This window comes from Aureobasidium pullulans (assembly GCF_000721785.1).
Source record: "Aureobasidium pullulans EXF-150 unplaced genomic scaffold scaffold_7, whole genome shotgun sequence".
NCBI lineage: Eukaryota > Fungi > Ascomycota > Dothideomycetes > Dothideales > Saccotheciaceae > Aureobasidium > Aureobasidium pullulans.
Window position 1 is genome coordinate 1167249 of NW_021941027.1, and position 26024 is coordinate 1193272.

Here is a 26024-nt window from a genome sequence, read left to right on the forward strand (position 1 = left end):
TCAAGCAAGCAAGATGCTCAACATGGGCCCACATCATTGGTTAATTCCTTTGGCTCTCATGTAGTCGTGTGTGCGTCGCCCATTGCATCCCAAGTCATGGAAGAGCCTATACAGTTTGGTCACCAACTAGCTGTGTCCGTCGCCTGCGCTCAACTTCCTCCTTATGCCAAACTTTTTACTCTCTCGAGCAGCAGATTCATGCAACTATGCACCTATCAAAATGCACAATACTTTTGAGAAGAGGCCGGACGTCCACACAGAGCGATCAGTACACGTCATCCTCTTGGACGTAGCTCTACTTTCCAAAGCACTTTTGCATTCTTGCAGCTGCTGTGTATGTAAGTGTCCTGGCCATCAGAGATGTAATATTCACCCAGTCTACGGAAATGCGAAAAAGATGCGATCGATATTTTCTTGTCCTTCTCTCGACCTCCTAGTGCACGAGTTTGACCGGCTGTAAAAATGCACAATCGTTTCAAGAACTGAAGCTTTGTTCATAGAGATCGATTGCTCAGTTGTAGTCTCACTCCACCACTCTATCGATTGCAAAAAAGACTGTGCAGTTTTATAGGCATAAAGCCATCTTGGTCACGATCGGGGAGTGCACGGAGAGAGACAGATATTCCAGAACGTAACAAACAACAAAAGCTACGCGGGTTTATTCTTGCGTTCCCTTGCTTTCTGCTCCAAAACGATATCTCCATCACTATGTTCAGTGATTGCTATATAATCAAATCGTCACTTGAAGCATCGTTTCCATCACATATATAACATGCTATCGTCATCACTTGGAGCTTGTTCTACATTCTCGGAATCAGCGTCTGAGCTATCATATGCCCGCACGTGCAAAAAATTTGCTTTCGTCGAAGTATATATTTGATCTCAACGTCGAAGTAAACCTGACAACTACTACCGACCAAACAGCAGTCGACCGCCTTATTTGGTGGTTCGGTACCATGTCATCCAATTAGTCTGCGCGTCGAGGTCGGTCTGTACGACTCTCGGGTATCGAACGCGAAAGTAATAGTCCAGCTCCGACTACTCGTGTCAACTACTTTAGCATAACCTTGACGAGATGCAGCGTGATATCCTGCTATTCCGATAAGATGAAAGCCAGAGAGGTGTGCCTGCTCGGGGGCGAAATTTTGTCTCTCATACATAGACTAGTGGACTCTACTACATATCAAAATGCAAGGAGATTTGTTGATTTGATTGAATCATTTGAATGTCCACTGAGAGCAGTCTCTGCTTCGTGCTCTCACTGGACAGCTGTACCGATTGTAAAATCATCTTGCCTTTTGTTGTGTACATGGTGTACATCCGGAGAGATCGAGATAACCTTTCAAAGATAGCATTCCTCGTACTCTCACTGGACAATCGCACCGATTGAAAACCCTTCCTGCATTTCGACACGCACATTATCGGCCTTGCAGGGCAGAGATGACCTTCCAAGTTCCAAGTAAAGAATCCTTCGCGCTCTCTCCGAAAACTCATCCTAGTCACGAATTCACCTTGCATATTGATAGCACGAAACTGCAACACGGACTGTGCTCAAGATCGAGACAAACGATCCAGTAGCTGAACGCTCCTTCAGTAACCGTCGAATCCTCCAAGGGATGCCTGCCCGCCTCCGTGATGCAGGGTATGTACATCTAGACACGTAGAGCCCGCCGTCTTTACCCGGTACAATCGGCGATTATGTACGTAAGATTGCGAAATACGTGCGTGGTGTGTTGGCTTGGGGGGGTATAACAGGTTTCTCGAAGTTATAACAGACTTTTTGGACTCGGCGATCGCTACTTACGAGACCAACGCATGATGGTTTCTATTCAACGTCGTCTTTCACCGCTCTACTGGATGCAGTGTGCAAGGGTTTCGAAGATGTGTGTAAACGGGGCTCGCATCTTACTTACATTTTGTCGATGGAAAGAATCATTGGAGGCAGAAGAAGTTTCTCAAGATACGTATCCCACAACCCCGAGTATTGCTCTGCAAGCATCCGATCTCAAGAGCAGGAGCGAGTCACAGCTTTGCAACAGCACTGATACCCCTGTTCTGTTCAAGGGAAAGCAACAGGTCGATGATCCTCCCTTGCAGACCGCTCTCTCACCAACACATCCCTACTATGGTATCGTTCTGCAGAATATATCATGATCGATCATGGTCTTTAATTGATGAAAGCTGCTCGATGCATGGACCTGTGGTCTTTCTTTGAGTGTCCTGTACTGGAAGGGAGGTAGGTACAACTCAAGCACCCAACCAGCAACACGAGCTACTCTTGTGCCAAAACCTGGCGGAATCGCCAGCTCTCGTTCGCCAGATTGGCGGAGACACTTTCAGGATGAGCCTGGCAGAAGTGAAACGGACTGAACTTATGACTGCTCATGTTGATTCCACAATCACTGTCAACAGTGAGTTGCATGAACACATCAATTGACATGAGTGTCACTCCCTCGCAACAAGACCAACAGTGAGTAGTATGGTCTTTCACCACATCGACTGACAATGAGAATCAATTCCCCCATCATGATCAACACATCCACCAACAAATCCATTGACGCTCGCTGGCATTCCCAATGAAACTTCGCCCATCTTTTACTCACCCACACCACAAGTTTCATATACCTACCCACCCACACTGCCTTCCATCAATCGCAATCAGCGCCAGTTCACCAAGTGGACTACGATCATCAGACCTGCCGGGGTAGCTCAATCGGTAGAGCGTGTGGCTCTTATCATTCACGATAACCATAACCTCAAGGTCGCGGGTTCGAGCCCCGCCTTCGGCTATTCCTACACAACTGCAATGCGATCGAATATCTTTTGTTTTGCGAAGGGTATGCAAGGTTTGGTGGTGGAAAGAGATTTTGTTTTTGCGCTGGGGGGACGTGCGTTTTGATAGGGCTGACTGGCTGGCTGCGTTGGGCGGAGAGAAGTGCGCCGGGCGGGAAGGGCTGATGGGGCTCGTGCGGGCTGGGCGTTGGAGGACAGGGTGGGAGGTGTAACAAGCATTTTTGGGTTTGGAAGGGCGATAGCGAGGTGATGCGACTTGATTTTGGCCAATGTTTTTATATAGCGTGCCTTTCCAAGATAATTGATGGACATATCCGGACTATGAAGTCCATAAAGCCAGTAGTGGTGATGATATTGAAGAAAACACTTTTCAAGATGGCTTCGTGCCGAAAATGAGTCTATACCATAACAGAACACACCTCTCCTGCGCGTATCGCTAAAAATGCTGGAACATCTTCGGCACAAAAAATCCGAAGCGAAATCAAGAAGTTTGAAAACCTCACACAAAGGTTTCCCGAAAACCACAACGTTTGTTTTAGCAATCGTAGCTGTTAAAGACGACTGCTAGAATGCACAACTGGTGTCGATAGTAAAAAGTCAAGCATCTATACCCTCTTAATAGACATTCACAGAATTCCGAAATCCATCTTGCAATTTGACGTTTGTGTTCCTCAGAACACATTATGTGAGAGATGTGCATTCGGTATCTAAGCTCCATTTCGATACGAGGCTACCCACCAGGCTCGTCTCCAACGTCGACCCGAGACGTCTATCCGAGTACCTTGACAAGAACGTAGGAGAAGAAGCAAAGTCGCAGCCGCAGTAAGTCGACAGGTAACGTTGGTTCGCCCTGGGCCGGGGAAAGCATGTTTTGGTAAAGAAAGAAGAGTAGAGAAGAAGACCATGGGGGAGGTTTGGATACCTCTTCTTCTGCATGCAACTTATCAAATACCTCATCGCAAGCCTCCACCAAACACCAAAAACAAACGCCATGAGAACGCACAAACACATTCAACACCGACAATGCCATGAGTAGAGATACATCTTTCCCGTCCACCAGCGAAATATCAAGACATATTTCCCGTTCCGAAAATCTCCAACTTTATCCTTGCATCTTCAACACCGAAGCTCTTGAGCTTATCTCCCATATCCGTCATAAAGCCGCTAGGGCCGCAGATATAATAACATGCTTCCTTGTCCTGCAAGCACAGATCTTTTTTCTTTTCCAAAACATCCAAATCCATACGTGTAGCAAAGTCGAAATCAACACCTTGCTTAGCTCCCTCTGCAGGCAGTTTATTGAAGATTGTTGCAGAGACATTGGAGTGAGAAGAAGTGATATCGTCGACATGAGGGCCGAAAGCCTGGACACCAGAAGATCTAGTCGCGTGGATGAAAGAAATACGTCGATCAGAATTCTCCTGTGTAAATGTATCCAAGATGGAGATCATGGGTGTAATGCCCACGCCGGCGGAAATCAACACCAGAGCTCCTTTGCCAGTATTCTTGGGGTCGGCGAAGAATTCACCATAGGGATGGGATACTTGCAAGATATCTCCTTCTTGCTTTTCTCCGTGAAGGATATTGGAGATATAGGCCGGATGTGTGAGATCGCCCTTTTGGACTGCGGATTCGCGCTTTACACTTATGCGATAGTGTTGAGAGGAAGGTGCGCCGGAGAGAGAGTATTGACGATTTTGATCGTGATGGAGAGATGGCACGGAGGTGGCGACACTGATGTATTGGCCAGGCAAATAAGAAGGCAATGGTTTTCCGTCAACAGGGGAGAGATAGAAGGAAGTGATTTCCTCGGACTCTGGCACCTTCTTGGAAATGCGAAAGTCGCGCCAGGATGTCCAAGGGCCGGCGGACTTGTAGAGGGTGTCTTCTTGCTTGATCATCTGTGTCTCCTATTAGTAACCATACTTGAAGCGGAGGAGGATAGGAGTAGATGTCTTACAATATTCGCCAATTGCCAATACGCCACTCCCCAAGCCTCCAAGATATCCGGCGTCAATGCCGCTCCCAGTACATCTCCCATCGCTCTCAACAGATACGTTCCCACAACATCATAATGCTCAGGTTGAACATACATACTCGCATGTTTATGGCAAATCTTCTCCACAGCGGGAGCAAGAACGCCTAAACCATCGATATGCGATGCGTAAGCGTATAGACTTCCAGCCAGAGCTCCAGCCTGATGACCGGTTTTCTGATGTGTTTGATTGAAGACGCTGTTGAGAGAGGGGTTTTCCTCAAGCATGAGCTGGTAGAAGTGGGAGGTTATTGTGTTGCCATGTTCTTTTAGCACTGGCACGGTTGCTTTGATGAGTTTGACTTGGTCTGGTGTCAACGACATGATGATAGTCTGTTGCTTATCGTCTTGGTGTAGTGCAAGCGTTGTTGAAGTAGAAAGAGATCAAGAAGCTTTACTGATAAGAAAAACAAAAAAACACAACCTACCTGCTCAGCTTTGATAGCACATATATAGCAGGACAGAAACATCACACGGGTTACGCGGACCGCCGCAGCATCCGCAATAACCCTACATACTGCCCTGTATGCAGAGTCACAGCAAGCTTGTATGCCTTCTGTTACCTCGAGTCGAGCCACAAGAGACCATTGGCAATTTGCGCTTTGGTCATCAAGGGTAGGAAAACATCAAGCGTGACGTGAGAATTGTTCGTCTTTCCCTGAGCTCGCCGAAAAGCTGAAAAACGTCACCCGAGCGTCGTGACTGCTTTTCCGAGGGGCTGGTGTGCAACCTTCAGCTGCATGTTTTCTTATTCTTTCTGCATGCTTGAAGCTTGATCAAATAGCATCACTACGCAGCGCAATAGTTGCATACTTGCCATCGATATCCTGAAGAATTTTGTTTGCGATGATAGAGTTGTCGTTGATAGAAAGATACACTTCCGCTTGAGGCGTCCGCGGAGAAGCTCCAAAAAACGCCCAACACCCGACGACGAAGAAAAACGCCTCGTCAGGTGAGCATACCAAGAACACAAACAAAACATCCGAGCGCACTGGTGTTTCCAATTCCATCCTTTTGCGTACGAGAGAATTCAACTTCTCCGGTGTATACAGAACACTCAAGCGAGACACATGAGTTGAGACTGGAAAAAATCGGATAGACTCGGAATGTCAAAAGTTGATCGTGAATTCATCTGTTGTGTCGCTCTCTTTTCGTCCTTTCCCATCATTCATCTAGCTAAACCCCGTCCATCAAAAACTTCAATTTCCATGAAAAGCTGTTGAAGCAAGAAACAAAGAATAAGCCACCCATCGCTGCGCAAAACGCCTATGTTCAAGAAGCAAAACCCCGTCCGATACCTTAACATTAACACTCCTTTTTTTATGCCATGAAGCCTTCGGGCATGTCCAGGAAACCATCCAATGCCCAACCCAACGAATCAAACGGCGCATTAGCTGCGAAGTTGAGATTCTCCCAGTTCTCCAGTCCGCTCAAGGTCAAGTCTTGATCAGGAGCCATTGTGGATGGCGGAAGGGCATCACTGGTGTCGTTGTTGGGGATAGCAGTAGGAATGGTAGGATGTTGGATAGCACGGTCGAGGTTCTTAGAAGCTCCAGCACCAACGTGGTCTTTCCAGCGCCACACACTGTCGTAGAGCAAACTCATACTCATGCGACAGCGCACCTTGAGTTGGAGAGAGTGTTCCGGATCTGAGATGAAGTTTGGCGAGTCGGGGAAGAGCTTGTTGGTAGAGCCTCCACCGTTTGCTTGCCAAAGTTGGGCGAGGACTTCAGCCAAACGTTGAGGCAAGTCGTTAGGTACAACCGAGATGTTGCGGAGAGCGGCTACAGTTTGAAGGAACAAGTTTCTACCGCTGGTGACATCAACTTTGTTGGAGAAGAAGGAGTTCAGCAACTTCATGAGAGTGAAGCCTGCTGCCAAGACCATCTGCATCATGTAATTTGTAGCAAAGCATTGGTAGGGACCAGACAGATGTTCGCCGCCAGGAGTATGCACACCAACATTGGGTGGTAGTGCCAAGAATGATTTGAGCAATGTTGAAGCAGCAATGTACAACGCTGAGAGATCAGACTTGTATGTCGGCGCTGAAGGGGAGCCAAAGAATGCTGTTAGGCGCAGATGGAGAGCAGCGATCTGAGCATGAAGTAGATCAACGTGTGAGGCGTGGTTTGCGCGGATCGAGGTTTCGAGCTCCTCGTACTCTCTTCCGAGAGTATCGATAAGAAGAGAACGATGAGCTTCGTCACCACCAACGAACTCGTCCCGTTGCATAATGTACAGAGTGCGAGTGACCTTATCAACGAATCTTTCAATCTGAATGCGGTTGCGGAAAGCACCGGAGATGCGATCGAGGTGGAGGCCGTGAGTGTACCAATTCCAGCGAGAGATTTGAGGCATGCCGTACCCAGTTGAAGTGTTTTGAGCAATCAAATTGCAAGCAACCCAAGTGTGCATGCGATCTTGGATGTCCTCATCTCGAAGCTCAATTCTGTTGCGAGAAAAGTCTTGAGCGTGCGAAGGACGGTGCAAGCCGAACTGCATGGCAAGCTGGACCATAGTTCCACAAAGCATCATGCTCGGATCGTGTGATGTCGAGCTGCTAGGCATGGGCCATGTGCAAATGAGAACTAGAGCCTTGACGACGTGGTACGACTGCGGGACTGAGGCGATGGTGGTCCACATCAGGTCGGTGAATGACTGGCGGAGTTCTTGCAATAGGCCAGGGCGACCGTCATATCGGCGCATGGCGATTGTAAGAATGGTCCAATGCAGCAGAGGAGACATGGAGAAGAAGGCCGTGTATGGCGTGTCGGGAGACAGCAGAGGCAGGTATGGGTGGTAGCGTGCAAAGTAGATTCCGACAAGGTCCATGACCTCGTTCTCGCTCAATGTCACTCTTCCAAGCGTGTGGAGTGTCGGCTCTCGTGTCGGGTAGTCGATGCCTTGGGCCAGGTCGAGCAGGGAACGCGAGGCGGCAGCTTCATTCGGACCGGGGAAGGGATTGTTCGGGTTCACGTAGGGTGGTTGAGGAGGGAAAGTCGGCGGTTGGAGAGGGTCTGCCGTGTTGGACAAGCCTCCTCTTGCCATTCCCATGCGCAAGTTCGCATTCTCGGCCTTGAGCGACTCGAGTTCGCGTTCCATCTCGGCATGTCTCTGTCGCTTTTCCTGCCTCTTAAAGCCAGGATCGATGGCGCACGTCAGGTTGTGCTTGATGCATCGGCCGCATGGCTGGAACTCTGGTTCTGTCTGGATGTTGCATCGTAGCTGCTCTTCTCGTCAGCATCTCACCCCAGACGCGTTCTCGTCGCGTGCAGAGTCTGACCTTTTGCTGTCGACACTGGTTGCAGGCTCTCTTCACCGGATGCGCCTTTGCCAGTCCGCCTGACGCGTCTGCCTGAGGGCTCTGATCATCCTGTATCTCGCTCTTCTTCCTCTTACGTGGTGGTCCTGCTGTCGACGAGGATGTGGGCGTGAGCTGTTGCTGCTGCTGCTGCTGTTGGACCTGCTGCAGGGACGGCGGCACGTCTCCGCCGAATGGTGTCGATGTCGGTGACTGTTGGAGACCCGAGAAGTCGGCACTGCCTGGCCATGCCATGATTACGCGAATGAGTACGGACGAGTTGCAGGTAGGAACTCCGATGCCGCACAGGGTCGATACCTTAGTAGTATAATACTCCCGGTTTCGCCGTGACTCAGAGTTCGGTTTTGACCTGCAATTTTTGTTTGTCCAGCACTGCGGGGTACACGAGAACCATCTTGGCGTCGACATGCGTGCAGGCTTTGTTAAGGCTTGTTGTCCGTCTCACTCACATCAATTGGTTCTGTGGTGTAGTTGGTTATCACTTCTGTCTAACACACAGGCGGTCCCCGGTTCGAACCCGGGCGGAATCATCTCTTTTGCTGGCCGTAGCATCACTTATGGCCAAAGAGTGCTGTTATTTGTGCAGGACGTGGCTTTGTTTTGCAACGCTAGCTCTAGCTTCAATTGTAGTCTAGATCGCATGGCAGTAGGAGTGCTATGTTAATCTAAGGAACGACGTCGGTACTAATTATTTAACCGAAGCCGTTGCTAGGCTAGAGAAAGTGTAGGGTGCGATATGTGTTCAAAAGTAACGAAGGATGAGAAAGGTTCAAAGGAACTGATGATCTTACCTACAACCGTCATATAATCATACTGTTAACCAAGAATCAGATTAGCATTGAATCATGCAGCTTGGCAGCGGATAGAGATGGCTCGGCCAATCTCTCGAAACGACCCTTCGGTACCTTCTTGACTTCTTCGCACACCAGTCACACGTCGACTCTCTTCTGTCCCTACCGCAGTCCACCGGAACTTTCCTGTCCGCAAACATGAGTTCTTTCACAGGGTCTATATCAAAATTACCTACTCTTTTGCCCGGCTTCAATCGCGAAGAGGAAGCAAATATCACAGTCCACTGTCATGATCGTACCTTCAAGAGCGTCGATGTCCTCGATGACGCCAATGGCCAGACTATATTCAGGGTCAGCAGCAAGGGTGCATCATCCCTCAGCTGGCGAAGAGCGATTTCCGATGGAAGCGGTCGTAAGCTCTTTGAACTTCGCCATATGGGCTATGCCATGAAGAACGACTGGGCTGTTGAGGACGTAGAGGGAACAAGGATCTGCTCACTGAAGCATGTTAACGGCATGATGGCGCAAAATAGGTCCAACCTGGATGCCGTGATACATGGCGAGTCTGCGGCGGATGACATCGGAAATACGATTGAGATTCGTCCGAGAGATAGAGGTGCGCTATCCACAGTCGTCCAGTATCAGGGTATTGAGCTTGCCACGATCATGAATACTGAGGCCAACGATGTTACTTCGCTTGAGAAGAAAGGTCTTGATCGGACTGTCTGGAAGGCACGTATTAACACAGGAGTCGACATCAGTCTCGTAAGTCAACTCTTATCAATACCATTGAACTTTGATGTCAATGGAACAGTGTTATCGCCGGCTGATCGCTGACAATGCTCAATAGATATTGGTTGCTGTCCTGTGTCTTGCTGAGATGGAACATGTCTGGAGACAGTAATTGGGAGTCGCAAGACAACAAGTCCATATTCCAGAAAAATGTAGACCATCCTCCGAAACATGTTACAAAATCAATTCCAGGCATAACAAGTGTGTGATGTGAGGAGACGAAGCTGAACTCTGGGTTGATGGATTCAAATGCTTAGTCATGCGACTTTTGGCCAGTCGGGAAAGACGTTTTGACAAAGTGTCTCGAACAATTTCCCCGAGGAGCTCCTGCCACTTTCAGGCAGCTGACAACATGGGACTCCTTACCATTGCATAAGTCCGTTCCTTCCTGCGATGATCTCAAACGTCTTTTGCACCTGATATCAACCAAATATCTGAGAATTGGCAGCCATCGCCAAAGTGTAGGTCTTTTTCATTGAATGTTGATTGTTCGCACGCAGCAACACGACAAGTCCAGAGCAAGCATTTTCTGCCGACTCTTCTTATCAAGCACCTAGTGTGTTTACATCTAGCTCTTTCAAGCAGAATGTTGTCTTTGTGTTCGTCATGGTTTGTTATGCCCTGGAGTTTCACCGCTCGAAATTAATATGCGGGCTTGATCGGGAGGCCTTAGGCCTATGAACGGGCCTCTCACCGCACATCCACCAGGAGCTTTGATACACCGCCACAGGCCATTTTTCGCGAGGCCATTGGTTATATTAAACACATTGAGCTCTCTTTGTTGGTTTGTTCTATACAACACTGACTTTACTGGTCTCCTATCTTCTGTCTCGTAGAAGATCTCAGCTTTTCTTCGGCGCCGTCAACAAGAATCACTAAACCAATACCCAAGCACATCAACAACAACATGGGCAAATTCAGCTTGCGTCCCTCGATGGGCAGTCGTCCCTCTTCCGGAGTCTTTGAGAAGTCCAGTCGTCCTTCGTCTGGAGTCTTCTCGTCTTCCAGCCGACCCTCATCTGGTGTTTTCGACATCGCAGAGATTCCCAGATCGGATGCATCCGAGGCAAGCCTGGCCGACCTCGCTCAAGATCTCAAGGTGCGCTTGTACCTGCTACTCCAATTGTGCGCAGAAGTACTGACACAACCGCAGGCACTCGCAGACCAAGCCGAACAACACAAGCAGCACAACCTCGACAACTTCGTCCAGATCCTCAGCCACCTCAATGGCCTTCCTGCCATGCTCGAGCACCTCGGCCAGATCCCCGACGTCGTTAGCCTGAACCAAACCATTGGCCAGCAATCGCAACAGATCGCCGACCTCGAGGCTCGTCTCGCCGCATCAGAAGCCGCCCACAAGGAAGAAGCCACGGCTCACACTACCACAAAGGATGAACTCTCGCACTGCAAGGCCAATGTCGAAGCAAAGGATGAGCGCATCCACCACCTCAAGTCTCTCCTCACAAACATCGATCAGGACGTCAAGGATGCGCGTCTCGCTCTCGAGACCAAGGACCTTGAGCTCTCTACCCTGAAGACCGAGGTGTCCAAGCTTAACTCGCTTGTCGCCTTCCAGGACCAAGAACACGCCCAACTCAGCGACTCCATCACAGCCAAGGAAGATGAGATTAAGCAACTCCACGAAGGCCTTGCTGGCAACGACGCCGAGCTCGCACACACTAAGACTGTTCTTGCTCAACTGGACGCTCAGATAGAGTCTAAGAACCAGGAGCTGCATTCGCTACGCACTGCCAATGAGTTGACCTTCCGTCAATTGCTCGAGTCTCAGACTGCCAGCATGGAACAGCTCTTCCAACAGCAGACCCACACCACCGATGCTTTGACTCAGCAAATCGTCGAATTGAAGCAGCAAGTCCGCCTTCAGCAACATCTCGAGGCCAACACTCCTCCCGCTTCTGCTCCTGTCAGCCCTGCCGTCTCCATGGCAAGCAACGCCTGGGGCATGCCTGGTCTCGGCATGTTTGGCGGCAAGAAGCCCAAGATGCACAAGCGCTCTCAAAGCCAGATCGTCATCAAGGCTCCTCACAAGTTTGATGTGCCCGTCCCTACCATGCTCTAAGCATTGACTTGAGCATTTGCACGCCCTTTTCGTACCCTCTCTGATGATCTCTGCATTTGTTTTCGCTTCTCTTCTTGTCTATGCCCTTTTTGCTGCTTTCTCTTTCTTTCCTTTTGCAAAAAAGCTTTACTGTACATGCCCTTCAACGAACCTTTAATGCTAAACGAGAAACACGATTGATTGTATATATTTTGTATCACATTGCACTTGCCATTTCGAATTCTGCCTGCTTCCTTTCCCCTTCTCATCTTCCAGCTTGCTGGCTAAACCAACTACACCTCATCAAGATGCAGAAAGGAGTGTGATTTTGCTGCTTTGTCCACTGAGAGCTCAATTTGGCAAGGCTCTCAGTGGACAAACTGACGAAGTCAAAAACCTTCTTGCATTTTGACAAAGGCGCAATTGGCCCACGATTGCGAAAGAGAGCGCAACATCTTGGAAGCTACAAACATCCACTGCCAACCGCATTTTCACAAAACCCGTTTTCACTCATCTCAAAAGCCACTTGACCTTGCAGGATTGTCTCCAGGCTTTCACAACTCTGCGATTCACACATCTGACTTTCACAACGATTAGCTTACTTAAAGCCTTCGATCGCACTCGTCGATCTTGATATCAATCGACATCTCCTCCTCAGACGGAGCTTGGGCCAATTTGCTGGTCTACCGTTTTGCCAGTATCTGGACAATCGAACGTCTGATCGTGGAGTCTTCGCTGCGTGACATGTACGCCTCACGAGATACGGAGATGGCGTCAGTGACCGTGCAAAGTAGCGACGTGATCTCAAGCTACAGCGAGTCTATTTTGGTACCACTGTTGCAGTGGTGCGAGGCGAGAACAAGTTTACACGGAGCGATGAGAGAGGTGGGAGAGATGAGATGAAGTGCAACCTCGTTTACGGGTGTGCTGTGACTTGTACATTCAAAAGCAGGTCGTCTACAAAGGAGCCTGCGTCGATCGCTCTCGCATACCACTCAGCTGCTTCGCTACTACCTCTGCATTCACGCAATGCGCCGAGCGTACATAGTGTGATCAACGAGACGACCTTTGGGAGTACAGGTAGTCCGGGACCTTGTGGGCCGCGACAAGTTTTGAACTTGCAAGCCGACGTTTTCTGAGTCGGCAAGGATATCAAAGCCCACGCTGGCTCCAACAGTCTGGACAGTTTGCGAAGAAGGATAATCCAAAAGTCCTGTGAATTGGCAAAGCAGTCTAACACAAGAACCGAGTAGGTAAAATTAAACTCTGATGGAGAGGTGGTGCTTGTATACTGCTTTTGACTGGAGAGACTAGAGTATCTTCCTTGCTTTACTTGCGAGATGTTTGATGTTTCCGTTCACTCTCATCCTCTATGAGCTCCACTCCAAGTCTTTCCCTCTTAGACTTCAGGATCTCCAGAATGATGAGATCAGCGTCTCTCATGATCATAGGCTTTCTTGATCTCCTTCTCAAGGCCACCCAGGTACTCGTCGACCTCTTTTCTAACACCTCTCATCATCTCCCTCTGATACAGGACATCGCGGAGGTGCTCCACTGCGTCGATCAGACTCTTCTTGTGTCCTTCAAAGGAATCTTGCTCTGGCTTGCTCTTGCTGTCGACGGTGTTGGCCAGCGGGGTAATAGTGTTCACAGCTTTAGGGGCTTCTTGCTTGATCTTAGCCTCAGGAGAAGAAGACTCTTGCTTGATCTTTGGCGAGACGGGGCCAAGTGGAGCAGAAACAGCTCTGAGTCTAGCTGTCTCGTGCTTAACCTCCGCCTTTCCACGCGAGCGTTAAACCTAAAGACGCTGCTGTTCCTCAAGCTCACGACGCTGACGATTGTACGCGGATACCATCTGCTGAGCCACAGTGTAACTCTGCTCTTCCTGAGCATTGTCACTGTCCTTGATGTTGGCGAGAGCGTTGTGGTAGGAGATAGAGTCGGGCTCGTGTTCGGTGGGTACCAGACGGCCGGTTGTGGTATCGTGGCTCCAGACGGTCGTGTTGTTGTAGGTGCCTTGCATTGCGTTCATCCAGGTTAGGAGATACTGTTCGATTGTGTTAGGGAGGGGGCTATCTGATAGTAAGGGGAATAGGACTTGCGTGTGGCTTTGTGAGTCTGGCTTCAGAGGGTCTAGGTGGTTGAGACATCGTGGCTGATGCTCGCGTGTGCGAGGATGTTTGATGTTGGAAGGAGAGAGAGAGAGATGGAAAACAGACCAAGGGTTGTCAATCTTGGAAAGTCGCCGAGAGTACGAAACGACGATAGCTATTCGAACAGAAGCGACGCCTGCGACGGTCGAGCACCGAAGACTTGAGACAACAATGTCTTGATAGCTAATCTTAGTATGGGCTCGATGATACGTCTCCAGGTCAGAAGAAAAAACCCCGCCCATTTTGGATCCCCTTCATGTGAGGTCGTCGAGTAGAGGCATGGTTTTGTGTAGGATGATAGAGTGGACTAAGTAACACATAGACAGAGAGGCAAAGACGCACAGAGAGAACACAGAGAACGTAGAGGGGGAACAACTTTGATATAGAGAAAAGAAAAGGTACAGAAAGAGAACAGACGGAAAGTTCCTCTCCAAAGCACTTACAGGAACATGATAGACAACACCAAGTGCTAGGTAGAACAACAAGAGTGCTTGGAGAGACTTCCGGAAGCAACAGAATATCATCGCTCTGACGACTTCCGGAAAATCGAGACTCCTCACCTTGACGCTAGACAAGCCGTCTCTTCCTCAATCCAACTTGACTTTCTGCTCGTCATCACACGGATTCTCTTGCGATATCAGCAAAGACGTCGAATCAAGACAATCAACAGGTAAGACTGGTGTCAAGCTGTCATCAGAAGGTATCACGCTAACTCTCAAGCAGAATAACCGTCGCGCACCGGTTCGCCCTCCAATCGATCCGCTTGATCATGTAAGTTTCTACTCGTTATTCAGAACAGTCGAAGTTGTCTACAATTACGTGATCAATTGGTTGGATCTAGCAAAAGCAACCATATCAATCATCACCGAACTCACTGAGATAGGCAAAGCAGGCTTACTGACAACAACGTAGTTGCCCAGCGATAACCCGACCATGAACAACCAAGCTCCGGTCCAGGGTAACATTAACACAGCTGAGGCTCAACACAACAACGACGGTGATGTCGTGCAACACGTTCCCCCCATTGCTCGTCTGGTACGTATAGCTTCTATCCATTGCACGTGACATCTAACATCAAGTAGGACCAAGATGTGGTGTCGGGACAAAATCAAGCACAGTCGGGTTCGGTGAGTGGTCTCTTTTCATCCTTTCTAACACAAAAACGAGCTCTCGATCGAGTCGAAGGGGTTAAATACCTCAAGGATCTCTGGGAAATACTCACGTATCATGAGCAAACAAGCTAACAATTATATCAGGTCAACGATGACATTCTAGATAACATCTTATGGGCGGCATTCGAACAAGACCTTGCTCAACCCGGAAATGGCCACGACTCTGTTGATCCACCTCACGACCAATCTTTCTGGGTAAGTTCATCTCGCCTGTCACAAACTGTTTTAAAGCATTTTACTCCTTGCCTGATATTGAACTACCACATCGCCATCATCTGCAAATTTGGCTCACCAGCATCAGGGAAACCAAGAATGGAATCTACAGGGCTTCCCAGTAAGTGCTATGACGCCCTATATCTACCCACAGAGGCAGTCTGAGGTACTCTTGCAGTAGGAAAGCTAATGACGACCAGGACTTGGGCAGCCAGCATGTAGGCAACGACATACCGCTACCTTCTCTTCCCTCCACGTCCACTCAACCTATCGTAAGGTTCATTGATCTGCTATGCTCGAAGCAGTAAAAAGATCTCAGTTAGTGTCGCAGTGCTGACAGTCTTTCAGTACAACCCTCCCCCAGCTCAGTACAACCATACCCCTGATCAGTACAACCCTACCGCCAATTCGTACAATTCTGCCCCTTATCATTCCAACCCTTTCCAGCCCTACGAGACTTCGAACAATCCATTCAACTCGCATCCGGTGAGTCTGCCCTTGAACTCATCCCATGCAGTGCTGATTCGAGATAGCTCAATGGATTCAACCAGAACAACCTGCCAGCTCAAAGCAATGCATATGGAAGTATGCCAGCCTCAAGCAACTACAGCGGATTCGGTGTAAATAGCCAGTCACAACACTTCCCCCACTTGAATGAAGCCGGAAGCGCTCAGCAAAGATTCGGACTCGCAGAAGAAAACCAGTGGGCTGCCGAGATGAACAGAATGCCACAACAATTTGACGCACAGAATTTGGCAACGAGAGAGGCGGAGCAGCGCAATCTTCCGGGACAAAATGCCTTCTACGATCATCGTCCGCACCAGCCTCAAGGATATGGTCTGCAGCAGAACAACTCGACCCAATCTTATGGAATTCCTATCCATGACACAACTCACGCAGCCGCAACTGTCGTGACGCCTGTCAGCAGAAACACCAGGAAGTCTTTGAGCTCAGGCAACAGCAACAAGAAGGGTCCAGGTCCCGACAACTCTTCAAACTCAAAGGGCAGCGGCCAGAGGAATTCGACATCGAAAGTAGGTGGCAATGCAGCCACCCCTTCGAAGACAGGCGGCACCAACAGTACTCCAGCTTCAAACGAACACAGCAGCCGGAAGCGCGCGAGAAGAACCGGATCCGGCGCATCTCAGACAGAATCAAGCACTCCAATTAAACAGCCCAACTCTGCTCCGAACGTCGGCACGGCTCATAACAACGGCTTGCCCAACTATCTCTCAAGAAGAGCGATTTCGCGGGCTGCCAATCCGGTTGGAGACCGGATTACCCCCGCCAAAGATTTGCAGGCGGAGCTAGCTAAGAAAGATGACACCAAGAAGAGGCTAGCACAAGACAAAGTCGACAGAATCAACGAGCGAAAAGATGATGTTGCTTTGGCTCGCAGCCTGTATAAGATTAAATGTCCCGAATACGCTGCTGAGATTGCCAGGATCGCCGAGGAGCAGATCGCTAGGATCCATGCGCGCTATGAGGATACCGAGGAGTATGTCAAAGAGAAGACGGCTAGATCACGATCGTAGAGTAAGGGGTAAACTCGAACGAATCCTTGAGACTAGAGATGATTCTTGTGTCAGAGGCGGAGGATAGATAGATCTGAGCAGCAAGTGTCCTGTGGACTTTGCAGACCACCCTTGCACAAAGACGAGGTTCTGTGATCAAACAAATGAAAGTACCTCTTACATTCCATTCTCCACTGTCGCGGTAGATTTGAGCCTTCACTGATAGTGAATACGGAAAAAAACCATAGAACAATCTCTTCCGCACTCGTAGACCAACCTTCTCCATAACGACAAATACAATACAACACCACCTTCCATCCTGGGAACCAACGAGATGCTCACAAAGCTCTCTTCCACAGACCCCTTCGTATACGCCATGTCGACTGAGGAGCTCCTCACCCTCTTTAAGTCCTCTAACATGTCCAAGGCTGTGTTCATCACCTGGATGCGTCAGAAATTCGAGGTATGTTTACACTACGAAAGAGAAACTAGAAATCACTAACAGACATCCAGAAGCACTACCAGAGTGCCGAAGGAAGAGTCCAGCGCGCGCTCGCGAACATTCCCGGGACCAAAACCTTACTCTTGCGCATTTCTGGAATCATTACTGAGAATGAGGAGGCCGATGAAATCATTGCAAAGCTCTCGGAACACACCGACAAGCTGGAAGCTCGCGTTATGAAGAAGTATGCCGAGAACCTCGCTGAATTGAACGAGGAGATCGCCGGCTACGTCGAGCAAATCAACAACATCCAAGATTAGTAGAGCTGCATCAGTCGGACATGGATGGCTTGAAAATCGTTGGGCAAGGGGAAAGAAGATTCTACGACGATTCATTTGGCCCAGGACAGACAACATTGAGCTGAAACGGGAATGGGAAGGAAAGACTCCACTGATGGGCCACGACTGCTTATTAGATACGAAAAACAGCCTTTGAATGAAATGCATGCTCCGTCTTGATCCACTGACCTGAAAACTTCCAAGATCAAGTCAGGAGCACAAGTCCTCACAGCTCACATTTGAAGTTCACACAGATCATGTTGATGAAGTCTGTGCAACGTCACATGTGACAGATAAAAACAGAAGATCATAACATCCACAACTGTAGATACATAGGTCCCTAGGAATTTACAGATCACACAGCAGCATAAGCTGCACAATACAACTTAGCGATATGCCCCCGAGCATTGATTTTTGATAGCATAGATATCCACAGGTCCACCAGTTTTTTACCCGGTGGTGGGGTGGTGTGAGGGAACGGCTGCTGTGTTCCAATCTGTGTTACTCAGTCGCTACTAAGAATTACCTTACAGACGTTGGTTCGAATCCTGCACCGGGCAAATCTTCTTTTTCTTTTTGCACTTTTCTAACCATCGCCTAAGTCTCCATCCACACTTGCCCGTTGTTATCAAGCAGTTGCAGAGCATGCGGATATATGCACCAGCATCTCTCGAGGCAGTACAAGAAGTTGGTGGACTGGACGCCATACGTTACGCGAGAGTCCAAGACACCATAGGTCTGAACTCAGCCTTTGTAGATCGATTAGGCACCTATCCCGGGAAATCGAGTGATGTTGCTCAGTCAGACGTGGAGGAGCTATTGAGACGGGAAACTGAAATGGTAAAGGAAGCATTAACGACGGAATTTGATGTTGAATTGACGCCTAAGTCTCAATTCGTGCTTCGTTTACTCGGCGGGTGAGTGGAAACTCAGTTCTTTGGTGATCCCAGACTGAGATCACCAAAGAACAAGTCCTTACAGCTCACATGTGAAGTGCACCGATCATATTGCCAAAGTCTGTGCAATGTCACATGTGACAGATAAACACGGAAGATCATAACATCCACACCTTTAGGTATACAAGCTTCTAGAAATTTACATATAACACAGCAGCATAACAACCTATCGGTTCGCCCTACAGACTTTCGGCATTGGCCGTCATGGCTCACCACATTCGCACTCTGCTTGAGTCCGTACCCGGCTGCGCTGTCAACAACTACATCGACAGTGGCGGCGAAGTAAGACTTCTCAGCCACTCGAGAAGACAACCCACTGACGTCTCCAAGGATCCATGCATGCAAAACATTCTCCATATCCTGAATCACCATCAAACCCACGAGAACACGTCCACAATCTGGATAAAGCATGACAACGGTCCCTACAAGGGCGTCGAATGGGACAATGCAAAAGAATGTCACACTGTCAGAAGAAGAATTCTGGACAGTGACCAAGGCAAGCCTCTCGAGTTCATCCCATGGGACCAGTGGATTGAGGATCATCTCAAGCCTGCCAACCAAATCTACCTTAAGTACAATGAGTCACTGCTTCGCATGCAGCATTTCAGCACACTCATGAAACGCGTCAACAAGGACAGAGTACGCCGAGAACAAAAAGAGAAGAAACGCAAGACCGATCTCAGAGTCGAGAAGGCTCAACTCACGAAAGACAAGAACGAAGTCAAGAAACAACGCATGATCGCCAAACATTTGGAGCTTCTGGATGATGCGATTGAGACTACCGAGATCCATGTCACCAATCACCACTTCCGCAACGACATCACATCGAAGATCAGACTGGCTCGCAACTTCTTTGGCATCTTCATGAGTCCGCGCTGGGCTTCGCAGCTGGCCGCGTTGCCTGAAAATTGGGAGGCCGAAGTCGAGAATGATGGGTTCATCGACGACGAAGTGGAGGAAGAGGGGGTCAGCGAGAGTACCAACAGCGAGGAAGACAGGTACAACAGCGAGGTCCATGACTTAGATATGGATGACTATGATCTTTGAGGGGACAATACACTCCATCTTCGCGGTGGAGAGTTGTTGTTCCGTGCTGTCAGATCTTGTAGCAAGATTGGAATGGAGGAAATGGGAAGTTTTGATCGTGGCTGCCTTTAGTTATCATGAACAGACAGTTGTTAGGGCGCGCAGGAGTCATATGTTTGGTCCCTGAATCATATTTTGATTCTGCCCCGGTTGAAGAATAAGATATCTTGAGAATATGCCCAACGCAAAGTGAAGTAAGCGAGTGCACCGACTTTAATTCACAATCTACTGGATAACTTCGGCTGGAAGGCGTTGCTTCATTGTTTGCTCCTTCCGCCTCCGACTTGTTGTGCGCCTCAACACATCCGAAAGAAGAACAATTCTCAAGCGTGAGTAGGCCGGAAATGATCATGTTTAATGAGGCTGATATTTATCAGATCAAACGATCCTACTTCTCACAGCCAGCGTGAAGCAGTCAACAATGGAAGAACACAACGAAACTAAGAACGGCGCCGGTGTGCCACAGGTTGACAAAGGCAACGACAAAGGCCACAGCAACAACGTCAACAATGTCAACAAGACCAACGATGTCCCTGGCATGTACCTCCCCGCCGCCTCCATCTTCAACATCCTCCACAACGCAATCGGCGACGGCCAAGAAACCATCAAACTCGAAAGAAAATACCTCAGCGGCAAGCCCAAGTTCACCGACCGCATCCTCATCGACGAAGAAGACGTCAAGCTGATGGAGGAATGGTCTGACAAGTACGAGGTCACTTCTACCAAGACCAAGCATCTCCACAAGGTTCTGGCATCGCTGGAGAGAAAGAAGGTCAATCAGGGCTATCATCAGAGAATGGTTGAGTGGATGTTCGATGCTCTTGACAAGCTCATGGCTGGTGGTGAGGATGGGTTTGATGGTGGTGAGAAGGAGTACAAGATGTGCATCGAGAAGCTCGCTGTCTTGACTCTTGAGCTTGCTAGATGTGACCTCGCATCCGAGGACGATGGCGGCAAGAAGTCGGTTTGAGCGAGACCCGCGAAGGCTATGAGTCTGGAGACTGCTGCATGGAACTGACACAAAGGAACAAAGAATGTACAAGGTCTGCTTCTTTGTCGTTCGCTTTCGCTTTGTATCCGTTCCCGTTGCACTCCTCCCGCTTCAGCGTTTCGTCTGACGCGGCTCATCAAGACTATCAGAACAGTCATGACAAGGTCTGTAGTTTACAATGAGGTTGAGGAGTGCAAGTGAGATGACGCAGAGCTACACATTCTCAATCGGATTGTATACAGTTTCTTCTCGACAATACTCTCACTAATCATTAGCACATGCCACGAATAAGAACTGTGATTCTGTATTTCCAATTACCCCTGAATCGTCCCAAGCCACTCAGAAGGTCATTAGTCTTCAACATCAGATCTCCAGTCTTGACAGACGGCTATGTTCTTCTGCCATGATTGATTGACTCTTTTGTATCCTGTAATCTTGAAGAACTGCGCATGTGCCCAGACTGGATGGTTTTGCTCTTGTTCCCAGCTCTGGCAACGAAACAATTGCCTGCCTTCTGCCCCATGTCAGTGTTGAGATATCTTCCAAAGGAGAGCCTTGTGATTTGTCCCCCGTGGAAAACATCCCCAGTGAATGTGAAGCTAGTGAACGAGAGTGCACAGAGCTTGACGACGGCGTCCTTCATTACGGCGTCAACATCACAACATCGCGTTCCGATTTGTTCATCACACAACATCTCGGCGTGAATCAAAACATCACGTCTCTTTTTCCCTCTTCTCTCGGCGCTCACCCTTCGTCGTCAACAAAGCTCGGCGCTCGCAAAAAGCTCGCCTTGATTCTCTCATCAATTCTCGGCGATCATGGAGACAGTATCATCAGACATGACTCTCGACCCCCAACTCAAGATCGATATGGATGCTCAAGATCAGCAAGCCATTGACCATCCACTCATCGATGCCACCGATCTCCCCATGCTGTGGGCAGTAGGTCCATTTCCTCCCTTCACCACCGAACCCTTCGTCTGACTCCACCAGCAGCGTGTTGAGGACGGCTCATACAACGTCGTCGGCGCTCTCAACTCTTGCCAGTCCAAATTCGACAACCGCACTCTCTGGCAGCGCATCCCCTCCGACGGCACCTACGTCCACCGCAACCTCGCCCCTGTCGACTGCGCCGCCCTCCGCGCCACCGCCATCTCCAATACTACCGCAAACAACAAGATCTACCTCTCCCTCGACGACTACGAGAACGAAAAGACCATCGCCTTCGCCGCGCTCTACGACTACAACTCTACCAAGTACAGCAGAGAGACCATGCAGGCCACCGCCAGACAGCAAGCCGCCAAGAGAGGAGCTGCCAGCAGAAAGGTCAACAAGGAAAAGAAGAAGGAGGAGCTCGTGGTTAATGTGGTGCAGGAGCTGGCTTTCTTGAAGGAGTGGCAGGGTTTGAGAGATGAGGAGTGGAAGAGACGCTTTGATTGGATCATTGGCAGTGTGCTTGAGGTTACTGGTGTTAAGCTGGCTCCTGGCTCCACCTGAGCAGAGGATGGGAACGATGGTCGTTGGAAAGGAAGGTGAGGTGGGAGACGCTCGGCTGCGGCGAAGTTTCTCCGCTTGTGCGCCTACTTCCTTCCTTATCACCAAAAAGTAGACTCGAGTCACTTTTCTTCGCACTAGACTTCAGAGAAAGTCATGGGCTGTGTATCATACAAGCTCTTCCGTGCGGCTGTCTTTCATATCAGCTCCAATAGAGGAACTGTGATATCAACCAAATCAAAAATCGAAGACATAAATTGCAAAAAAAAGATGTTCTCTTCAGGGGCTCGAACCCACGGGACCTCACAACAGTTTTAGAGCGGTACCTTCTCAGGTGTACGTGCCTGCCTGACTTCGCTTGGGTCGTAACAGTACGCCCCATCCGTCCGCTAACTCAATGTGCCCTAACCGATTGTGCTACAGAACCAGAGATGACATTCAATCCCAAGTTTCCATTTAAGATTAGCAGCATTCTAGCATCAACGTGTGACGCTCTTTTTCCAAACAACAGTCTTAACCGATTCAAATGTTTTCCACGGTACAAAGAGAAGGAAATGCTTTGTCATGAGAAGAAGTTGGACAAAGAAGAGACGACAAGAAAGATGAGTATACCACCGAAGGGAAGACAATCGTACACACCTCGTAGAGAAATCAAAAGACTCAATCTCTTCACCTCAGCGGCACTCACTGTATGCAATTCTATCTTGTGTCAAGTGATGTTGCACGTTTTGGCATGTGCGATGGTGACCAACAGTTCAAACTCCAGATTCATAAACAAATGTAACTTTTGTCAACATAGACACAACTTTGTCAAGTCTTCTTACAGCTCACGACATCGAAAGCCTCCGGGGATAAAGCTTCTGCCTTTCACCATCTTCTCCAAGTCAACAACATCATCCATCACCAGAGTTCACACCCACCTGCATCTCACCATGGACGCCTTCAACACATGGGTGCGCAAGCGCATGAGCTCTGTAAGTCTTTCACCCTCAAACCAATCTATGTTGCTAACCATCACAACCAGCGTGGATCCTCCGAGGCCGTTCTCTTCGATATCTCTCAGTACAACAACAACCACGTTCAAACTCTGAACACCTGGCAAGCGTTCTGCAACGACACAACCGTCTGGCAGCGCAACGACAAAGGCCGCTACTACCCCTTGGAGTGCGATGACCCAACCACCTGCAAACTCGCCCGTCAAGCCGCCGACCAACGTAACGCCAAATCAAACGCAGAAGACAAGCTCGGTGAGCACACAGATGCTCTCGTAGAGCTGATGCGGTACAACGGAGAGATTGAAGAGCAGCAGGAAGAGATCAAGAAGAACGCAGAGGAGTGGGAGATCAAGAATGCCAGAAAAGAGGCTGCTCAGAAAGGTCTCGTTACCAAGAGAAGAAACAAGGAGCGAAGAGACGAGCAGAAGCGCCTGACAGAACACATCTGTGCAGAGCTTGAGGGTCTCAAGGGCCAAGACGAGCAGAAGAATGAACTTCTTGCTGGGCTTCAGAGAGATGTGCTCAGGGTGCATGTCCTGGGATTGGATGTTTGAGCGCTGAACGTCATGGGAGAGGGCAGCAAGGACCTCGATGAGAAGAACAAAGAACGCTCCGAGCGCATCCAGCAAGAGATTCTCGACATGACGAGGATGAGCAGAATGAGGAGGGAGAACAGGGAGAAGCCAAGCGTCAGAAGACAGGTTGACAAGAAGTGAGATCGTGGGCCTGGACTGTGGAAAAAAAAGCGATGGAGAGTGCGAACAGAAATCGCGACCCAGAAGAAAGACAAACATGAGTGGAAGGCTGTAATATACTATCGAGAATTCAAAGCTGTAGGTAGCTGCTCGATCATGAAGAGAAGAAAGCCAGATGGGCATGTCATCGTGGAGACTAAGAAATGCCTATTTTCATGACAGACGAATAGCTTTCTGACTTGAGATCCTCCACTTCTCCTACCTCAACACATCCTTCCTTCTCTAATCATGTTCTTGTCTCAAGCTTCAGTAACCAAACAGATACATTGGATCAGTAGTGAAGTGAACTCGCAACACCAGTCCAGAACGGCCTTTCCCATCATAGTAACTTCGCTACTCTACCTCACATCACTCTTTCACCTTCTCTACACAACCGCTCAGCACAGACATCGCGACAATGAACACACCCGAACCAACGCCAATGAAGCCTCACTTCACCCGTCAGATCGAGGAAATCAAGTCCCGAGCCCAGGCGCCCTCAAAAACATGTAAGTGGGCCTTCCACCTTCCGGAAGCCCGATACTGACCATCTGTAGCATTTCCACTTCGATTTGGAGTTGTACGTCCTGAACCATCAGCAAAGCCGCAAGAACAGCACTACAATCTGGCACCGTGATGCAGATGGCTCTTTTCGCGCCGAGGAGTATGAGGATCATCTCACTTATCTTCGAGCTCGCAGAGTCTATCTGCACAGCAACGACAGTGTCAACTATGAATCAGCCAACGAGGTGTGGAAGAAGGATGGTCATCCTGCGGTCGAAGCCTTCATCGAGTACAACAAATCTTCGCCCGAGATCTTCATGTTGAAGAGTGTGACCAAGCATCTGCACAACGGAGAGACAGCGCTGGAAGATGCGCTACAAACAGTTTCTCGCTCATACCAAGCTCCTTTCTGGTGGGAAGATGGAGGTCGGACGAAAAATGCTTGGCTGCGGCCAAGTTTCTCCGCTTGAGCGCCATGCTCCTTCTCCATCATCGCAGTGAGCTCTTTCAAACATTCTTCTCATCAACACTCACTCACGTAAAACCAGATCATCATCAACTCAGACCCTCCGAACTTTCGTCCGCCATGGACAAAGATCTCACTGAGTTTGCCAATGAGTTTATGGAATCTGTAAGATATTCTGTCATTCTCCAGATGACTCATTCACTGATATTCCATTCTAGTATGGCTTTCATGATGGACCTCAAAACGCAAAGACTTTTGTCGAATACCTGAACGGCTGGCAGACTTTGTGGAACTCGACCACGATTTGGCAAAGTAACAATAACCCGAATCTCGTCGAACACTATGCCATCGAACGAGAGACCCCTGCAGAATACAATTCCGCCCGTCAAACCGCCAACGAAAGCGCCCCGAAAGACCTGCCCGAGGAGGAAGACGAATGTCACGAGAAAATCATGTCTTCTCTGGTCAAGATGATACGCTACAACGAAGTCTTGAAGCAGCGCAAGACAGACTCGGAAAGACGTGATGCAGCTCTCAGAAGTTTCGCAGCAAAGAAGAAGGTGAAGGAGAAGATTGCAAAGAAGAACCAGATGGTTAGCCGCATCTGCGATGCCCTCGATAACCTCAAGGACCTCGATGAGAAGAACAAAAAAAGCTTTGAGCGCATCCAGCAAGAGATTCTCGACATCACATCCGAGGATGAGCAGAATGAGGACGGAAGACAGGGAGGAGCCAAGCGCCAGAAGCAAGTGTGATCGAAGCGTCAGTCCAGACTACGAGCCAGAGTCAGGAGTCGGACACGCAACTCCAGTCCGCAGAAATCCAAAGAGAAAGGCCAGAAGCTCGCGTGCTACGTATCAGCAGTGAGATGAGTTCTCGAAGTTTGAGATGAGAGGGAGGAAAAACGACGTGGTCAGCAGAAAGGGAAAGCTGTATGTTTTGGCGAATGAGAATCAAAAGAGCGTGTACTGGAAGCGACAAAAACTGGGCTTTGTTGTTTAGGGATGGAAGTCTCGGTCGGGAGAAGGAAGGCGAAGCGGGAGAGAGGGTCAGATGACTAATAATAACGAGGAAGGTGGAGCAATAAGGCTGTCCGGACGTGACTGCCAAACGATTATCATTAAACAAATTCAGACTCAAGTTGTACTATCTTTAACCTGCAAGAAGTATTCTCC

General features: G+C 49.1%; 11 protein-coding genes across 11 annotated transcripts; 8 read left to right on the forward strand and 3 right to left on the reverse strand.

Moving 5' to 3' along the window:
• Positions 1-3645: 3645 nt before the first annotated feature.
• Positions 3646-5269, reverse strand: M438DRAFT_295437 (flavohemo protein). The gene is made up of 2 exons (XM_029901876.1): positions 4754-5269; positions 3646-4694 (listed from the first exon to the last, which is right to left on the reverse strand). The coding sequence occupies exons 1-2, from the start codon at positions 5150-5152 to the stop codon at positions 3861-3863; spliced, it is 1233 nt and encodes a 410-aa protein (XP_029761837.1). The 5' UTR covers positions 5153-5269; the 3' UTR covers positions 3646-3860.
• Positions 5270-5928: 659 nt separating this feature from the next.
• Positions 5929-8477, reverse strand: M438DRAFT_344936 (uncharacterized protein). Its single transcript, XM_029905332.1, has 2 exons — positions 8112-8477; positions 5929-8053 (listed from the first exon to the last, which is right to left on the reverse strand). The coding sequence occupies exons 1-2, from the start codon at positions 8382-8384 to the stop codon at positions 6149-6151; spliced, it is 2178 nt and encodes a 725-aa protein (XP_029761838.1). The 5' UTR covers positions 8385-8477; the 3' UTR covers positions 5929-6148.
• Positions 8478-8516: 39 nt separating this feature from the next.
• On the forward strand, positions 8517-8977 carry M438DRAFT_199334 (uncharacterized protein). Its single transcript, XM_029899328.1, has one exon. The coding sequence runs from the start codon at positions 8557-8559 to the stop codon at positions 8812-8814; it is 258 nt and encodes an 85-aa protein (XP_029761839.1). The 5' UTR covers positions 8517-8556; the 3' UTR covers positions 8815-8977.
• A 96-nt stretch (positions 8978-9073) lies between these two features.
• M438DRAFT_344938 (uncharacterized protein) lies at positions 9074-9927 on the forward strand. The gene is made up of 2 exons (XM_029905333.1): positions 9074-9706; positions 9792-9927. The coding sequence occupies exons 1-2, from the start codon at positions 9140-9142 to the stop codon at positions 9843-9845; spliced, it is 621 nt and encodes a 206-aa protein (XP_029761840.1). The 5' UTR covers positions 9074-9139; the 3' UTR covers positions 9846-9927.
• Positions 9928-10200: 273 nt separating this feature from the next.
• Positions 10201-12025, forward strand: M438DRAFT_295445 (uncharacterized protein). Its single transcript, XM_029901877.1, has 2 exons — positions 10201-10832; positions 10887-12025. The coding sequence occupies exons 1-2, from the start codon at positions 10641-10643 to the stop codon at positions 11811-11813; spliced, it is 1119 nt and encodes a 372-aa protein (XP_029761841.1). The 5' UTR covers positions 10201-10640; the 3' UTR covers positions 11814-12025.
• Positions 12026-13221: 1196 nt separating this feature from the next.
• On the reverse strand, positions 13222-14187 carry M438DRAFT_354697 (uncharacterized protein; the record flags this gene model as incomplete). Its single annotated transcript, XM_029906969.1, has 2 exons — positions 13222-13569; positions 13645-14187. The coding sequence occupies 2 exons, from the start codon at positions 14185-14187 to the stop codon at positions 13222-13224; spliced, it is 891 nt and encodes a 296-aa protein (XP_029761842.1).
• A 691-nt stretch (positions 14188-14878) lies between these two features.
• Positions 14879-16865, forward strand: M438DRAFT_334528 (uncharacterized protein; the record flags this gene model as incomplete). Its single annotated transcript, XM_029903719.1, has 7 exons — positions 14879-14980; positions 15028-15072; positions 15202-15312; positions 15419-15451; positions 15531-15602; positions 15679-15816; positions 15864-16865. 7 exons carry the CDS (start codon positions 14879-14881, stop codon positions 16863-16865), a joined length of 1503 nt encoding a protein of 500 aa, XP_029761843.1.
• Positions 16866-18784: 1919 nt separating this feature from the next.
• Positions 18785-19627, forward strand: M438DRAFT_354700 (uncharacterized protein; the record flags this gene model as incomplete). The annotated part of the gene is made up of 1 exon (XM_029906970.1): positions 18785-19627. The coding sequence occupies one exon, from the start codon at positions 18785-18787 to the stop codon at positions 19625-19627; it is 843 nt and encodes a 280-aa protein (XP_029761844.1).
• A 460-nt stretch (positions 19628-20087) lies between these two features.
• M438DRAFT_271315 (uncharacterized protein) lies at positions 20088-20636 on the forward strand (the record flags this gene model as incomplete). The annotated part of the gene is made up of 1 exon (XM_029900472.1): positions 20088-20636. One exon carries the CDS (start codon positions 20088-20090, stop codon positions 20634-20636), a length of 549 nt encoding a protein of 182 aa, XP_029761845.1.
• An 839-nt stretch (positions 20637-21475) lies between these two features.
• On the forward strand, positions 21476-22153 carry M438DRAFT_334532 (uncharacterized protein; the record flags this gene model as incomplete). The annotated part of the gene is made up of 2 exons (XM_029903720.1): positions 21476-21598; positions 21650-22153. 2 exons carry the CDS (start codon positions 21476-21478, stop codon positions 22151-22153), a joined length of 627 nt encoding a protein of 208 aa, XP_029761846.1.
• Positions 22154-23082: 929 nt separating this feature from the next.
• M438DRAFT_405058 (uncharacterized protein) lies at positions 23083-25957 on the forward strand (the record flags this gene model as incomplete). Its single annotated transcript, XM_029909760.1, has 7 exons — positions 23083-23124; positions 23175-23672; positions 23721-23857; positions 24282-24388; positions 24522-24809; positions 24932-25014; positions 25068-25957. The coding sequence occupies 7 exons, from the start codon at positions 23083-23085 to the stop codon at positions 25602-25604; spliced, it is 1692 nt and encodes a 563-aa protein (XP_029761847.1). The 3' UTR covers positions 25605-25957.
• Between the last annotated feature and the right edge of the window lie 67 nt (positions 25958-26024).